The 17,486-nt window shown below is 40.9% G+C and overlaps 2 protein-coding genes across 2 annotated transcripts; one reads left to right on the forward strand and one right to left on the reverse strand.

The window, feature by feature from the left end:
- The first annotated feature begins 1,487 nt into the window (after positions 1-1,487).
- Positions 1,488-2,444, forward strand: SAP18 (Sin3A-associated protein, 18kDa). Its single transcript, XM_009999409.1, has 2 exons — positions 1,488-1,609; positions 2,288-2,444. The coding sequence occupies exons 1-2, from the start codon at positions 1,488-1,490 to the stop codon at positions 2,442-2,444; spliced, it is 279 nt and encodes a 92-aa protein (XP_009997711.1).
- Positions 2,445-9,008: 6,564 nt separating this feature from the next.
- On the reverse strand, positions 9,009-16,627 carry SKA3 (spindle and kinetochore associated complex subunit 3). Its single transcript, XM_009999441.1, has 8 exons — positions 16,571-16,627; positions 15,571-15,736; positions 13,562-13,985; positions 12,414-12,508; positions 11,559-11,746; positions 11,148-11,354; positions 10,858-10,976; positions 9,009-9,027 (listed from the first exon to the last, which is right to left on the reverse strand). The coding sequence occupies exons 2-8, from the start codon at positions 15,674-15,676 to the stop codon at positions 9,009-9,011; spliced, it is 1,158 nt and encodes a 385-aa protein (XP_009997743.1). The 5' UTR covers positions 15,677-15,736; positions 16,571-16,627.
- Positions 16,628-17,486: the final 859 nt, after the last annotated feature.

Consider the following 17,486-nt stretch of genomic DNA (forward strand, 5'->3'; position numbering starts at 1 on the left):
GGGGGGGGGGGGGGCCTGGTCCTGGGGGCGGGCTCGGGGCGGTGCCCAGGCGCCTGCCTGGTCCTGAGTGGCAGGAGAGTTCGGTGGGCCTTGCTCAGTGCTGGTCGCTGCCCGCTGAAACTTGCCCAACTAGCCGTGCCTGTGAACAGAGGCTTGTGTTGTGGCGAATCTTTGGTTATCACAACGAATCTGCTCAACACAGTGGTTCCCTTTTAACTAAGGGTTCCATTTCGTTCCAACAGACCTATTTTTTCAGTAGAAGTTGTCCCAGGCGGCTTGAACTGTTGTGTTAACGGTGTGTTGGTTTAGAGTCAGGGGGTGAAGTAATGTGTTTCTTTTTGTCTGGTCAGACAGCAGAAGTTTCACAGAGAGCTGCTTTTTATTGCTTTCAGATTTAGTCTGGAGAGCTGCTCTAGTCTGTTTTACAAACACATTAGATTTTGTTTTTAGTATTTTGAATAATGTTTTGAAGTGAATTATGCTACTTTTAATGTCTTATTTTTCCTTCAAGGTGTCTGTTAGGGTTATAATTTGTATGTTACACAGTTGAATAAATCCATTTTTGTGGCTAGCAAAGTATGCAGTTCTAATTTACTTCTTAATGGGGTTTATGGACTCGGTCCAGGCTGTTGATGGTGTCTGAGCTGTTTGCCATCTGCAGAAGTCAGAACAGGCATTGTCTGTGGACACACTGCTCCTTGGTTGCTTGAAGCTTGGAGTGAGTGTTCAGTCTGTACAACCAGAGTTACTTTAGTTGTGATGATTGAGTTCTTTTGTACTTGAAATTCTAGAAATGAGCTTTGGCCCTTGTCTGGTTGAAGGCTGGGGAAAGGAGGAGTGCTGTCTGTCAGGGCAGAAGTGGAGGTCTTGATGGAAATGGAAAACTATTAATGATTATATTTTTTTTTCTTTCTACATTTCCTCTAGTATTCAAGAAGCTATTTTAACATAGACACCATCTTAGGTGAGGAAACAGTTACAATGTTCATTGTGTAAATGTGTTTGAAAAAAAAGTTCCCTGCTGTTGAAGTAGGTAGACACATAGAAAGTGACTCTTTTGAGGCACATAGAAAAGCAGATGTTGAAATGTGCCCAAAGGTGAAGAGACTTGTCTAATGTTTCAGTACATTAGAAGCTACTACAGCAAGATCCACGTCTGTACTAGATCGTGTTGTCTCTAGTATTGAATTTAGAGTCTCTAGTGTTGAATTCTCCCAGGTGTTGTAATCAGTAAGCAGAGCAACTTTGTGTCACTTGCTCATGAGACCAAAAGGCAGTGTTGGGAATGCCCTACAGCTGTGAAACTGTGCCCCTGTGTAGCGGAAATGTGAGGTCTTGCTCATCTGCAGGTGTCACAGAAAGTTTGCAAAGGCAAGGGAATGAATGGTGAAGTTGTTGCAAAACCCACCTTAAGAGGGTTTTGGGGAGCTCTTTTTTATTGTTGTTGCTTTTGAGAATGTGAACTGCTTTGGTTTGTTTAATCTAGGATGGATGCAACTCTGAAAGAGCTGACCAGCTTAGTGAAAGAAGTCTACCCAGAGGCACGGAAGAAGGGAACACACTTCAATTTTGCCATTGTTTTTACAGATCTCAAGAGGCCTGGCTATAGGTAAATGGCATTTCTTGTCTGGGTTAACAAAGACTTCAGGTACTGGAGCAGCCAATTATTGTTCATGAACACCTATTTTAAAGTTCAGAACCCACAAATCAAATGTTTAAAGTTCTTGATAACCGACTGTATGGTGACCGCATAAACTCAGAATTGTGCTTGGTGGCCGTTCTTGTTAGCCTGTTCCCAAAACTGTGAACCTGTGTGCCTGGTCCTGTGCTTGCTGTACTGGCAGCCAACCAGAAGAGGGACCTACAGTGGGGGTAACGCTTTGTCTCTGGTGGATACAAGGTGTTGTATCTGAGAATGAGGTGTGAGTTTAGCAGTTGCCTTGTTGCAGATACCATCTTCCAAAATGGTGTGAGCTGACCTTTGTCACAGCCAGCAGAGACACCCTACTTGTCATCTGTGGGGCCTCCAGTGTGTGTGTGGAAGGAGGGCAAGGAGCTCTCTCTAAGATTCAATTTAATACAGTATGAGGTTCCCCTACCCCTCTGTCCCATCAGCAGGAGGATTCAGTGTCGTTTTTTCAGGATGCACTTGGTACTGGAGGGGGAAAAACCCCAGCATCCCTACATACAGTGCGGGGCGTGGTCATGAGTCCTTACAGGTCCTGTTTGGGACATCTAGAGAGATTTACCTCTGAGAACCACTTTGCCTTTTGTCTCCTGCATGCAGGGTGAAGGAGATCGGCAGTACCATGTCTGGCAGGAAGGGCACAGATGATTCCATGACGTTGCAGTCTCAGAAATTCCAGATAGGAGACTACCTGGATATAGCGATTACTCCTCCGAATCGTGCACCGCCCCCCTCAAGCCGCATGAGGCCATACTGAGCTGTTGCTGCTTGGTATGAGGATATTTCCTCTTTATTCCTACTTGCTGTTCTAAAGCAGGCTTTTTTTTGGTTTTTTTTTTGCTTGTGTTGCTAAGCAAGTACACCTGAAGCTAAGCACCAGACATAAAGCCCACTTTTAAACCTTAACATGTAGTTTGTTTAGCAGAAACACTTACCTTTAGCAATCCAATCCCAGATAGTTAGAGCTTGAACAGTAAGTCTGCATGTCCAGTGTCTCGAGATGAGAAGGATGACAGGTGTCTGTAGCTCTCTTGTTTGGAATAAAGGTGTTATTAATCTTTTTGATAGTGTGGTGGTGGTTGTTTTTTTTTGTTTTGGGAATCTATTAAAAAGTGGCTTTCTGCAAAGAAATGTGGAAGTTGGCTTTTAAGCAGAAGTTGAAATTAAAAGGTAGCCAAAGCCTTTATCTGATTACTTTGGGGCTTGTTGGGTGGAGGTTGGTGGCCTTGGGATTCCTTGTACAGGAGGATTTCTTAGACCACTGCTGGCTGGATTTTGGGGGAGGAGCCCTATGAGCAGTGAGGTGGAAGGCAGGGAAGCTCGGGGTTGCACTCCTTGGGGATGCAGATAATGGTGACAGGGAGTGTGGGGCTGCTGTCCTGCCGGGGAGCCAGGGCTGATCATGACAGCTTTGAGGGGCTGCTCCATCTAGAGGCAAGATGATGCCAGTCCATGGATTGGTAGGAGTCTGTGTGACACCAGTGAATTCCAGGATACTGAGGAGCTGCTCGACCTAGCAAAGGTTGTGGGTCAGCATGCTGGCATGACATCTTTACTTGAGTCCTGGAGAAGCTGGTGTGGTCTTTCAAAATAGAAGGTATAAATCTGTCTCTGAAGCTCTTGCTTTTCTTAAATGATGGTCTTGAAACTCTTCTGATTGCACACTTCTATCCATAAGAAGTTTTTGTAGAACTTCAATATTGTTTATTTATAAATTATATACATTAGTACTATACAAATATATGTATTTTAAAACTACACAAACATATTTTAAAAAGGTGAAATACTTTACAATATTTTAAATTATGCTTAAGTACAGAAACTGTTCTTCCTGGACCCTACTTGTGTGTGTACCACTTCGGAGACTGAGTTGTTTTGCACACCCCACTTTGGAGACCACTGTCTTGGAAAGGAAATATCTGCAGAGACCTGGCCAAAAGATACCAGTGTCTTCAGATCCCGGCTGACCAAGGAGCATGCAAGTCTGTTTCCTATGAAAATGCAAGGGCAGGTGCTGCCCGGAGATGCTTCCAGCTGCAGTTAGAGCCAGGAGGAGGTCGGGCAGCAGGTCTGCACCCTGGGAGTCCTGACCCCCAGGTTCTTGGCCAAGCAGACCTGCAGTGTGGAGGCCTGGCTTGTATGCCTTTATCTCCTGGGATGTTGTCCACAAACAATATATTGTCAGTGTACACTGATCAAGGGGACAACATCCAATTTTGGCTTCCTGGAACTTAAACAGAAGGTGAATAGTGTGGCCTCTTCCCCTTAAGTTCCCTGCATCTAATGAGTACATGTGATTCTGAACCTGACACCATTGTGAGCTGGGTCACTTGCTGCTTAGCCCTCAGGTGACTTGCACAAATACTTGCAGCTTGTACCAAGCATCATTTTCTCAATTTACTGTTACCCCTTGGGTGTTGGGGCAAAGCTGAGGGGCTGTGAGGTATCAAGGTCCAAGGCTGTTCTGTGTTAAAAGTTACTGATGAAGGTGGGGGGTGTCTAGCAGCCAGCTTCCAGAGCCTCAAAACAGGGGAAGGGATAGCTAAGGGGTCTCAGTTGTCCATGGTGAAACTGGAAGGCAGTTCTGTGTGATAGACACTGTTCTCTGGGAAGCAGCTGATGTTGCCTGTACCTTCTTCGTAACGAGCAGCAGAGAAGTAAATCAGCACAGCATTGGTGGATGGGGCCTGTGGCTTCCTGTAGCTCCGTGCTGGCCAGTTTCTTTTGTCACTGCAGGGGGAGATCTTGGAGACATGCAGGTGCCTCTGGTCTTCCAGCAGCTCCAGCTGTCCCCAGGCTGCCTCTGCTGGCTGATCCAGAGCATCCAGCTGGTTGGGAAGGGATCAGGTGCTTGTTTTCTGCAGGTCCTGCCCCTGTGTGCTGAGAGAAAGGCAAGAGAAGTAGAAGCTGTAGCTGCTCCTTTGGGACTTCAGGTTCCTCCACTTATGGCATTAGAGGGGCAGTCACGAAGACTGCAGGAGGTGTCCCTACTGGCTGAGGACAAGGCATGCCTTATTTTAATGAGCTGTGATTTATATTTATTCGTTTTTCCCCCAGAAGTTCCTTGGTTCACTAGAGCCTGAGGGATTTTAGCTTCAGTTCTGCCCTGGGTCACCCTCTTTTGTCCTCCTCTGGTTTCAAAGTTAGGGAGTTGCTATTTCAGCCTTCGCTAATGATGCTCATTTGCAGAATCACCTGCATCTGAGTCACTTTTTCCCCATAAGACTAAAGGAATTGAAAAATACTCCCCACCCTTTGAAGGGAGCTCAAGACAAGACAGTACAAATGTTGCTTTATAAAGGACTATGAGGCTGGAAGAGGCAATGGAGCTGGTCTAGTGTGGCCAGAGGTGGGATGGAGGGAATGTTTTTGCCATGGAGAAGGTAGTCACCTCTGTTGTGAGGGCAAGGCACCTTGAGGCACTGTTGCTGTGCAGAACCCGAGTGTTGTAACAGCTTCGTGACTTCTGTGTCACCAGGGGCAGGTTTGGTCAGAGCCCCTGCCACCTGTGTGCTAGTCATGACCACCAGAACATCCAGCTGGGGTTTGGCATCTAACACAGCTGGGCAGACAGAAAAGTGAAGACATGATGGGTGGTGGGGTGAAGAAGAGGAGTTGCTTCAGCTGCCATGGAAGTGCTCATGGAACAACTGCCTCAGGCAACCTTACCAAAGCAGACAGCTAGCCAAGATTCCCTGAGCACCTTGAGCACCATCAGGAGGAGGGCTTGCTCCCACTCCCCCTCCCTTTCCCTTCTCTTGCCTCAACGCCCATCAGTGCCTTTGCAGGTGAGCAGTGGTTTGGGTCAGTGCAGAGTCCATGAACAATTTAACCTTGGAAAACAATTAGATCCTGGTGACTAGTCAAGCAGGCACGGCTTCCTCTGCAGCCATGACTGCAGTGACAAAACCGAGGTGTGGGATCCACAGCTGGGAGAGAAGAAAGGCAGGACTGTGCAACAGAGCCTCAGATGGGTTACAACAATTGCATAAACAGTCACTGGGGAGCATAACCACAGGGCTCTGTGCCAGGAACCTTGGAAATATTTGAACACTTTCTTGCTGGGTATTCTGCAAACTACCCTTTGCTCCTGGAGAAACACCCATGTAGAATGGCATCTTCTTCTGCAGACCATTTCCTGTTGGTGCACATTTGTGCTATTTATTTTTAAAAGTCTTCAGCTTGAATGATACGAGACAAGATCGAAGAGACTGACAGGCCTGGTCAGCTCCCTACCCTGATGTCAACCTCCCCTTTGTGAAAGTGGGTATTACTGTAAGGACAGCATGAGGTTTCCTGTTTAAGTTAGTGGATAATATAGCCAGCATTAACCAATGTCCTCCTGGTAGGAAGTTGTATTCCTGTGGACTAATGTACAAGTGATTCCATGGTGTGGCCACTGGATGTTGCCATTGTTCCTTATGGAAGCCACAATCTTTATTACTGTCCCAGGGGGAAACAAGGTACTGCCAGTTGGAAGCTCTAACTTCAGCTACAGCTGTTGATGGAGCCCATGTGACCATCACCAGTATTGAACACCTGAATAATGACAACAGGGGACAAAGCAAACATCATATCTTACATAAAATTTAAACCATCCATGATGCTTTAAATAATCAAAGAAGCCTGGACTCCAGTTGTTGCTCTATTGATTTAAAAAAATACTAATAAAAGCCCCACAAATCTCTACAAGCAAGCTTGCCATTTATCCTTTGAGAAGCATCTGGGAAGTTTCATTTGACTGTAAGATTTGTATTTTTAATTTAACCTCAGGCAAAATATTTCTAAGGTAAGAAAACATTGACCACCTTACAGGGCTTCCAAGGCAGAAGAATTGAGATGCTCCCTTGGCAACAAATGGGATTTTGAAGGGAAGCTTCTGTTAGCTGACACATTTGATAAACAAATGAAAGAGTACCACAGCAAATGAAGGAAAGCTAAAGGCTACTGTTTGCTTCCCAGATGTCCCTAGATGTTGAAGCAGAATTTTGTGCTGGGTTTAATCTCTTCTGACTGCAGGCTGCTGCTACAAGAGGTGATCCTGTTCTCACCCTTCCATGTGATCTAGCAATAACACAGACTCAGTTTGAGATTACTGTTAGAGACAGTAAGCTAGACAACTAGTATTTCAGTGGCTCTGCAAATAGAAGGAAGCCATCATAAAACTGCAGGACCTCTAAATTCTGTGCACAGTAGTGGTACAACCTCCAGCAGCAGGAGCCCCCAGACACTGTCTGAGTCAACTGCACCTGTTTCCAGGTAACTGCTGCCACTTACTGAAGTACTGTGCTTGCTATTTAGCTACTGTTTAACCAAACTGCACTTCCTGACAGGCCAACACTGTGATCAGATTCATCCCCCAAGGTACAAAGGTGTATTATTCCGTGTCATGCTCTAGTGCACAGTGGGTTAGCCTTTACAGCAGCAGCACTGGGTTGAGGGGAGCCTAAGCCTCCCCCAGCCATATGGCTACATCCTTGGTTGTTCCAGTGTTAGAACATCTGCAGTTTATACCTGTGTGGCAGAACTGATCTGAGTACAGAAACAAAGCACTAAACTTTCCACCCCTCCTCCCCAGCCTATTTTGGACAGAGCAGTTTCCAACACCACTTATGCTTCCACTTTTTCCAACTTTTCCCTCCCTCACCCCCAATACTCAACTATGCAAGCCTTACTGAAACCTAAAAGGTTGTCAAAGGTTAAGCACAACAAACTAAACAGTTTGTTTTGCTGCTCTATCTACCTCAGAACACTGGTCCTGCTATAAAGAACATAAATACAAACAGCAGTATTAATTGTATTAGTGATACTGTAGGCCAGAAAAACAAAGCTAGTGAAACTTCATTTTGAGATTCCAAAACTTCCCATGCCAGTAGTGTCATAATAGCTTAAGTAGACCACACTACTCAAGGATTTCAATTGGAATCTTGAAGATAATTTGTATCTCAAAATACTAATTTATTTCATATTAGTTAATGAAATAGTGGTAAAATATAGCAGAAAATTATATTCAATAGGCAAGAACAATGATTGAAGTGACTTACTGTGAGAGCTCAGCCCTAGTATGGCACTGCAGTTCCCTAATGGAGGAAAGGATGAAGCACAGTTGTCCTCATGCTTAGGGAAAAGACATTGGCCAGACCTTTCTGGAATTTCATTAGTTGAAGAGGCAAAGTGGAGCAGGAATACAGCAAGGACCAGGACAGTAGTGCTGCTTGTTCATTTAACTAAATGGAGTCTCTTGGGATATCTGGATTGCTTTAGGGCAGGAAAGTAGCCCTAAAGTGCTGTGAAGGGAGAATGGAGGCTGTGAAACACCTCCTGCTCACTGCTGGTAAATGTCTGGATGAAAAACTCTTGCCCTGCAGCAGAATACTTTGTGCCTTTTTAAGACCATAAAACTCCATGACTAGCATCCAGCCCGTTAAATGTTTTTTAGTCTGAAGATGGTGGAAGGAGGTCTGGCATTCACTCTCTGAAAGAGCTGGGAAGTAGCTTTTATAGTGGCAGATAATTAGTTTTCCAAAGAGCCACCAAACATCTGAGACAGATTTATTTAGTATTCAAAAGCATTGATCAATATCAAAAAGACTGACACACAACACATACATATTTTTAAACAGAAGCCAGCACAAAAAATTACAATAGGAGAAAGTCAGCTTCTCCAGTTAATTTGATGTATGCTTGTCCTGGATAATGACTGGAACGGGATGGAAAAAAGCTCCTTTACTTGCTAGGTTTTAGCAAATATAAGTCCATCTAAGCAATTGAGGAAACACTTCCAGTTATCTCCAGATGTTTGCATATCCTGAAGACTTAAAAATGTGAAGCTGTGTTCAAAAAGCACACCCTTCTCCCCACCTCCTGGGACAGTCTCTCCCTTCTCATGTGTTGCATCCCTGCCCTCATATAAATAACAAAGTTTTAGCCATCATCAGAAAGACCACATTACAGCTGGCAAGAACAGTCCTGGAGTCACTCAGAGGAATAGGTGACACCGGAAACATCAAACTGACACCAAACAAGGATATGTAGCTGAAAATTCTTGTGGACAAAAGTAAAACCTCTGGTAGGAAAAAACAAAAACAAAAGGCTGATTACTATGAGTACCAGATACCAAAAAAGTGCTCAACAGCTCTGAGAACTTCAGCTTGGTCAGCTATTACAGGAATAGAGGTGCATGTTTAGAAGTGAAACCACCACTCACAAAAGGCACATGTCAGCCAACAAGTCCTTCCAGCAGCTGAAGAAGTAAGCTTCTGTAAGCTGTAGTGATTTCACAAGATATTTTTAAATAAATCATATTCAAGCCAGTCACCTTTTAGAGCTTTGTGGTTAGCCTGTCAAAAGGAAAACAGATGTATAGCCCCTAGTACAAAGAAAGCTATAATAAGAAAGCAGGATCAGGGTAAGAAAAGCCCATCTATCAGATCAGTAACTGAGAGCCTGATGCAGGAATATGTCTGGTATGTCTTAGCATTTCAGCAGAGACCAGTAGCACAGAAGTACTTTAAACAGGGGGGCAGGAGTTACTCTTCACATAAGACAACTTGTTCTTGTTGAAGACACCCATTACTTTTGAAGTACTAGACTTCAAACTCAGCCCTGAAAAGCTATGCAGTGTCACCAGAACAGTCAGATACATATCCACTTTCTGAAGCAATAAACTGGACTTGCCCTTTCTTGCAACCTAACAGCACTTCTCTACAGCCTGCTGCAAACACCTCTCTACACAAACATGAGAACAGGTGAAACAACTGAAGTACTACCTCATGCATGAGCCCAGTCCTCTTTGAAGCATATCTATATTTATAAACCCTCAATATATTTCGCCAATAATTTCAATAAAACAATTAAGCACAAGTTGTTAGTTCAAATAGGTTGGTCCACATCAAACTTTCTCCATCAAAAAAGCTTCTTTTGTGTGGCTCTTTCCTCTCACCACTATTTTGTTTTACTTTTTGAGCTTGTTATGATTCAGTGATAAGATCCATGAACATGAAACAGTCTCAACATGGTCTTCAGCTTGATTTCAGATGTTTGGCTTGAAAAATCCAGGATATCCTCTGCAAACATATCCAGAAGAGGTCATGAACTTATTATCTCAATCATTTTGAATTAGCAGAAGACAAATACTGAAAACTTTATGCATATTATCTTGACAAGGAAAAAAGAAGGGTCAGTGAAAGTAAGAGCTTTCCTGTTTCTTTACTCAAATGGATTCCAACTCCAGGTATATTAAGGTACCTGCTTTTATCAGTCCCATTCTGGGTGTTGTGATCATTATTTAACTCCACTCATTTCTTGTGCCTCTTACCTAAATAACCTGTACTGACCACAAGTTGAACATATAATCATGTAATAACATATAAAACATGTAATATACATTACATTGAATCAGGAATATCAACACATGAGCAGGTTGTCACAAAAACTTGTCTATTCAAATCAATCAAGTTCTTTTTAAAACTTATTTCATTGTTCAATGTTTACTCATATTTATCGTGGACTAATTTCTTCTTATGTATTGTTCTCAAGGGGATTTGCATTTCAAAGAACTTGGTCTTTGCCAAAACAACCATGAAAGTGGTCATGTTGCTTACGTGGTTTTCTCCAATTCCTTTGTTTTCTTGCCTAAGTTTACTCAGAAAGCATTCACTGGTGCTTTGATTACCATGAGGCAAAATATACTTACAGATAAAAATTGAAGATAGTGTTTTAGGGTTTCATTATTTTTTTAAAGTTGGGAGTATTCAAACACATTCAATTATAATACTTATTCTTTACAATAAAGGCAGATACCATGCCAAAGAGCAGTTACCTAGTCACAGCAACAAGAGCTATTTTGGTAGCTGAAGAACAGGCAGCTGCATGAATTTCTAAGTGTGTTGAAACAGATTGGATATTAGGAAAAATTTATTTACTGAGAGGCTTGTCAGGCACTGGAACAGGCTGCCCAGGGAAGTAGGAGAGTCACCATCCCTGGAGGGATTTAAAACACATGTAGATGTGGTGCTCAGGGACATGCCAGTGAAGGACTCGGCAGGCTGGGTTAACAGTTGGACTTAATGAACTTAAAGGTCTTTTCCAAACAAAACAATTCTATGATTCTATAATCTCTGTAGCTTCTCCAAATTAAATTTAACCAAATTATTAAGATTTTATCATACCTGTTCTCTTTGTTGCAGTAATCAGTGAAGTCACTTTCATATCTTGTAGTATTCCCTCCCTTTGTCTCTGTTTCCTTGGCTTTAGAAGCATCTGCTTTATGGTTATACTTGGACAGAATCTACAGGAAACATTAAAAGAGAATAAAAAGAATTATGTAGGACCCCAAAACAGGATTACAGTTTGCACATTTTTTTAAGTAGCAGAGAATTCTCTTATTGAAGAGAAAAACTTCAAGGAAATGAGCCCTTTTAATTTTACTATTTTGATAGTAAAAAAAGTATTTGCTAACCTGTAGAATATCATCTGGTATCCTTGTTATTTCTGGAGGTGGAGGAGTATTGAGTAACTGGTCATAGTGTTTTATTTCAGGAGGAGAAGGGTCTCCAAAATGTTTAAGGTACTCATCAGAGCTCACAGCAAAAGTAAGGTTATTTCCTCTGTATTGGTTATTGTCTGTTGCATCATTCTTTGTCACAGACTCAATCTTTTCCACCTGCTTTACCTGCTGCAAAAGTAGTATTAAAAGCCTTCAGTTAATTTACTTATCTTGAAGTATTTATAAATATTCTTTCATAACTACCATTAGAAAGATCTTCTACAGTAACATAAGAAAAAGTAATACTGGAAAAGAATCTCAAACTGACATTTGAAAAACTGCTGATGGTAGCATTGTGTGAAAATGTACATATTTGCTATTTACTACCTTAGCTTCAGTTTTTAGCCATCTTGTTTCAAAATCTGGAACCTGTGGTGTTCTGGTGTGGCTGGGAAAAGGCAGTTCATTTGGCTCTGGTGACCTTGATTGTGCTTTACTGTTTTTTCTGGTAGAGATAGTCACCTCAGGAGTACAGAACACCAATACCATAGGAGAAGTCATCCAGTCAGGTGCTGAAAATGGGGGGGTGGAAGGGTGGGGTGGAGAAGATGGAGATAAAAAAATATAAACATATCTCCATATTTTTAGTATGAAGAACCATCCAAATAACAGTCCCTTAACAGCAGCAAATGCAAAGGAGTCATAAATCTAGTCCCACTACTGAATACAACTGAAAAAACCCAAATTAAATCTACATTGCTTTAGCTTCTCAGATATTCAGTTGTCATTATGTTTGTCCCAAGTTCTTAGTACATTTTCAAGAAGTTTTAGCACTACTCTTAAAGATTTAAGTTACTGTCTCATTAGCCTCCTTGAAAGTAGTTTTTCCTGTCTTCAAACAGGTCTAATGGGTATTCTCAGAAATAGAAGATAAGCTGGCAAGACAGTTTTTATTGCAGGTAAATTTTTTTTTTTTTTGCAGTTACAAAATTATGGATCTCTCTGCATAATTCTAAATGGATAAAAGTAGAAGAATGAGCAAAGACCTATACTGAAGTAAGAAACATTCCCATAGGAGTCACCAATGTTTCATTTTCTGTACATTAGTACTCATACACTGACTGGGTCTGAATTAACTATATTTAACAGGAGACACAGTGTAAAAGTCTACCATGCATTTACACATGCATGATGGAAAACACTGCATATGTATATTTATTTCATGTATTTTTAGCTCACCATTCTCAGTTGTCACTTTTTGTTTTGGCTGAGGAGTGATTTTTCTGGCTGTCATTTCTGGTATATTCACTTCATTACCATCTTTTTTAACCAACCTGAAAACCAAAAGCTTTAATTAGCTCTCAAGTAATCTGAAGAAATCACAATTAAAGGAATAGTCAACCTGATTACTTTTCTAGTATTTGTTCATCAATATGCAAGTTGAAAATTCTTTTAAAAGAAATACATCTTTTGACGTTTCCACTCCCAGTAATCTTAAAATGAAAACACACTAAAAATGTAACCATTGCTGTAAACTAGACCTTTGGGGAACTAAACGGACATGGTTCTAATGAACTTCACACTTAAGACTACATTTCAAATATCAGGGATTAAAAAAAAAAAAGCAGCTGAATTATTATTTCCACTACTTACTTTGAATATGGCTCTTTTTTGAACAATTTTTCTGAATACCAAATATTTAGCTGAAGAAAGTGAGCTTCTTTTAAATGTTATGAGCTTTTAAAATTGAATGTGTTGTTCATACTAACTATAGAAGCGTGATGTAACTACTTCTAAATTACCTTAGAACAATAGAAAAATACTTCTACTGCTGAGGTGTTCTACACCTCACTGCTGCAAATCCGCTTCTTTAATTTTAATTAGAGCAGTGAAAATCTGGAGGTGTCTTTTCAAGAGTAAACTAGAGCAAAGAACTTCTAAGGTGGGGCTAGATAACATAATAGAATATGCTGTTCCTACAATGAGGCATTTACTGACTGTCTGTTTTTTCTGGGTCTATATTCCTAAAGCTTTTGGAACCTTTAAATTGCCTGTGAGGATGCAACACATCCTCAAATCGAAGGTTAAGGAAAGCAACAGATCAGAGATATGCTGTGCAATTTCCTTCAGTGAACAGATTGTATATAGAAGATTCTTATCACAGTGCAGTCAAGGGAAGGGGTGTATCAGAGATGTGCTTCTTGGCAGCATTTGGCACTGGAAAGAGTACATGGAAATACATGTAGAGAATCACATGAAGACACAGGACTAACCAGCTGAAAGGTAGTAACATAACACCTGCTTGAAGAAAAAGGGCAACAGAGGCAAGAAATTAGTACAGAAAAATCAGGAGAGAGAAAATCTGAAATAAGTAATTTACTCACAGCTTGCTTGCTTGAACGGTTTTACGAATAAGTGACATAGTATAATCTTCATTCATACACATGGTATGTTCACTAATGCCAAAGTGTTCAAGTTTTGGTGTTATACACTCATAATCATCCATCTTTAGCACACATTTTGGTGTTTTTGGCAAAGTATGGGGGGTCTGTGTTTTCACGGGAGTCCTGCTGCTTGCATTTTCTTGAGGTACATTCGTTGCATGTTGCCCTTTCACTGCACTCCAAGGCCTGGAGAAAGCATATTGTGAAAGGCCAAAATCAGCAAGCTGGGGGTTACGCAGTGGGTCCTTGGGCACCAGTGGCTTCTCAGCAGAAGCAGGAAGCTGAGGCACATCATCTGATTTTTCTTCCTCAGATTTGCTCTGGACAGACACCACTGAATCACTGTTAACAGCTTCTTTCTTCTCTTCTGTTTGAGAAAATTAATTAAAAAAAGTTATGCCAGAAGTTTGTTTGAAGAACTTTCTACTCCTACATTCAAGATTTGTTATTATTGTAAAAAATTTCGTTTTAGAGCATTGGACCTGAAGCTACAAGGGATATCAAAAGCTCATATCAGGCTATATTTATAATATAGGTTGCACTGTTACTGAATTTTGCTCTACTGGTAAATATTTCTAGGAAAAATGAAAAGTTTTTCACACAAATGTATGTTTAATAGAATTCATCTCCCTGCATTGAGCAAGCAGGATGCGCTAATCTTAAATATTTATTTGCTTTTATTTCAATTCAAGAGTGGAAATCCATTAAAAATGTGCAACATAAATGCCAATGAAAACAAAATTTGTATAGAAGTTAAAATGTTTTTGGGAAGAGATCAAAGCCTGCACACAGTACTAGAATGCTCATTCTTCAAACAGTCTAAAAGGGTCTGAAGCAGCAACTGAAAACTCATGAAATAGGATCACTTTTTAGATAGCAACAGTCCAGAAATAATCAGAAATATGCAAAGGTGCACATTTCTGTAGTTAAGTAAATTAAAATACCCCAAAACATTTGTGAATTCCTGCATGATGTAAGGAACAGGGGAAAAAAGCAATTTAAAATAATATGGCAGAGGCATTACCTCTGTGCATTTGTATTACGTATTCAGATACTTTGCTTAAAATACATCTGAAAAACAAATTAACCTTACAGCTCTGTTTGTAGTCTTCTTTAAAGGCAGAGAGGGGACAGTAAGGAATGCACTGTAAAATCAGAGCCTTCTGCCATGTGTTTGTAAGACTGTTGTAGGAGCTTAACTCTGAGGTACATATATGATATGAAGTACATATATGATCCACAACTACAATTTTGTTTCATGTAGTGACTTGTTAATGCTCAGGGGAAGGTTAAGGTGTGCCCTTGCATAGGCTGCTTGAAGATTGATTGGATCCTTGATACCTGAAGGGATATGTGTAGTATTTTAAGCTCATTTAGCATATCTGGATTTTTCACACAGGTGTGTGTGTACTTTGACTGGACTAAGGATTTCCCCTCTACCCCACACCCCAGTGATCAAGCTACTGCTGCCTCACAGATTGCCACTTGTCACCTGATCTCCATTTGTGCTTCTTTTGTTCCATCTGTGCTAGGAAGCACATTTTAATATATTTAATATTTACTCTATGGTGATTTAAAGTTAACAAAATCATCCCATATGAATACGATGAATATGAACTAGTTTAGATGTACCTGCAATAGTTTCCCATGAATGTAAAGCTGAAGCAACATAGGTCTCTGCATTATCAAAACATGCTTGCTAACATATTTTCTGAATCTAACTGCTAATGGAGGGGAAAAAATAATCATACAGTAACTTAAAAGCATGACAGGAAGCTTTTGTATTATGTTTTACTCTTATAGCACCAAACATAATGGAATATTTTGCCCTCTGGATATTATAAAGCAAATAACAGATGTACTTGATCTCTTAATGAGTAGAAATACACAGAAGAGAAACATTTTAGAAAATTGTATTTGTCTTTGCATACTGTATTGCCAAGAAATATTACCTGTAAGGTCTTTGAAATGTGGTTTGTAGCCATATTTCTGGAACAGCTCTCTTATTTTTCCAAGATCTGCTGCATTTCTTTGCATCAGTATTTCACTTGCCTTCATAAAGTCATGAATTGCTTGTTTTTCAGAAAAACTCTTACCAAGACTGGCATTAACTTCTTCCTTTGGGGGTGCAGGCAGAGAGGGAAATGTAAAAATATTGGTTTTCAAATAAGCATCATTAAGTGTTTTAGGCATAACTACTGAAATTCAGTTCAGATGAGGATAAGCAGCAAAATTAGGTCATATATATGTATGAAAACTAGGTAACAAAATATCAGGAATATACAGGCCATGAGTGTACAAAAACTTACAAAAGTTAAACTGACAGTTCATAGTATGATAACTGCTTACAGCTAGCCTCTCAAAAAACTGCTTTCACTCCATAAAAAATGAGATGAAAGTAGTTACTTTGGACCGTTACTCCCTATATACAGAGTATATGGTAAACCTTAAGTTTATATCCTAGCTTACCTCTCTATTTCTACATTTGCTCATTTCTATAGCCCATTTTTACTACTTCTGTTAAAGAACTAAAGAACATTCTTCACAAGTTTAACTGAATGGCTGAAGGTACTGAAACTTCTGTCAAGATTTTCTTTATTCTAGCTGCTATTCATTGAGCACAAACAGGGGAGTTGTAGCTCCTGAATCCTCCCCTATACCTGTGTCTTGGCACAGCTGCACCCGTGCAGCTACCTGTCACCTTTGTCACCCGCTGACAGGGACAACAGTGATTGCAAATAAACACTGCTAACTCTGCTTCAAGTCATCCAAAAGTGTCTGGGCATTACGTCAACATCCACCACCATTACAAGGACTTAGAGGTAAATGGATTAATATAAGGGTCCAAACTAAGTAACAAAGTTGTATTGTGGCTTAATGACCAAAATAGGACCATAAGTTTATGGAACAACCCCTCCCATTTTTTCAAGAAGGAAGCAGTTAAGACATTACCTTCAGAGTCCTGATTTCACAATGGAGGTCATGTAAGACTCTTATTGAAGGTTCATCTTCATAGTCTTTCATATCCACGTTCACATCAAAGGGTTTGGAAAGAAAAAAAGGTGTATTAGTATTTTAGCATGCAAGGACATGCTACATCAGAACACAGTCTCTTGTATTAGAGATGTTGCAGTCATATGTTAAGAGATTCAAGATAGGAAAAAAGCCGAAGAGAAACTAGTTTATAATGGGTATCTTGCACAGCATTAGAATGCAATTTGCACAGTATGTTAAACCCCACAAAGAAACTGTGCAGGCTCCCATTTTACTGTTGCAGCTAATACTGTAAAAATTAATACATAGCAGATATTGGTAGAGTCAGTAGGTCCCTAGGCTGGGAAGGATTATCTATGCTAAATTATTATCCTTAAAGAGCTTGAACTTGAAAGAATAACACAAGTTAAAAAAGGTCTATACACACTATTGAAAAATATATACCAACAAAAAGCCAAATCCTTCTGCCTTATTTGCAAAGGGGTAGATGCTGGTATTGCTGCAGGAGTCATTGCTTCTGTCACTGGAAATCAAGGTGAATGCAAATAACGCAGAAGACGACACCCACTATGTGACAAGACATAGTGCAGAAAAAAATCCAGTTAGAAGCCCGAGCTGCCTGTGCAGAAAGAGAACAAGCCCTGCTAACGCGTTTTGCTGCCTCAGTGCACAGAAAAGAGCGCAAGCAAGAACATGATTCCCATTTCATCCTGCTCATCTCGCTTTTCCCTCGTGGTAAAAGCCCACCTGCACAGCCCCAGAGCTCGGGCAGGCGGCAGTAACAGCGGGAGCCCAAATCGTCCCTGCCGAGCTGCCCCAGCCCGGCCCCGCAGCCCCCGGGCCCGCCGAGGGCCCGGCCCCCCCAGCCCAGCTG

Source organism: Chaetura pelagica, unplaced genomic scaffold, assembly GCF_000747805.2.
Source record: "Chaetura pelagica isolate M959 unplaced genomic scaffold, ChaPel_1.0 scaffold85, whole genome shotgun sequence".
Classification (NCBI taxonomy): domain Eukaryota; kingdom Metazoa; phylum Chordata; class Aves; order Apodiformes; family Apodidae; genus Chaetura; species Chaetura pelagica.

What these genes read in the sequence shown, in the direction of transcription:
- SAP18 (XM_009999409.1), top strand. Translation starts at nt 1,488, where the DNA reads ATGGATGCAACTCTGAAAGAGCTGACCAGCTTAGTGAAAGAAGTCTAC. An exon ending in CTCAAGAGGCCTGGCTATAG is followed by an intron (nt 1,610 to 2,287) that starts GTAAATGGCATT and finishes TCCTGCATGCAG; the next exon opens with GGTGAAGGAGATCGGCAGTA.
- SKA3 (XM_009999441.1), bottom strand. Translation starts at nt 15,676, where the DNA reads ATGAAGGCAAGTGAAATACTGATGCAAAGAAATGCAGCAGATCTTGGA. An exon ending in ACATTTCAAAGACCTTACAG is followed by an intron (nt 13,986 to 15,570) that starts GTAATATTTCTT and finishes TTTCTCAAACAG; the next exon opens with AAGAGAAGAAAGAAGCTGTT. An exon ending in TAAAAACTGAAGCTAAGGTA is followed by an intron (nt 11,355 to 11,558) that starts GTAAATAGCAAA and finishes CAGCAGGTAAAG; the next exon opens with CAGGTGGAAAAGATTGAGTC.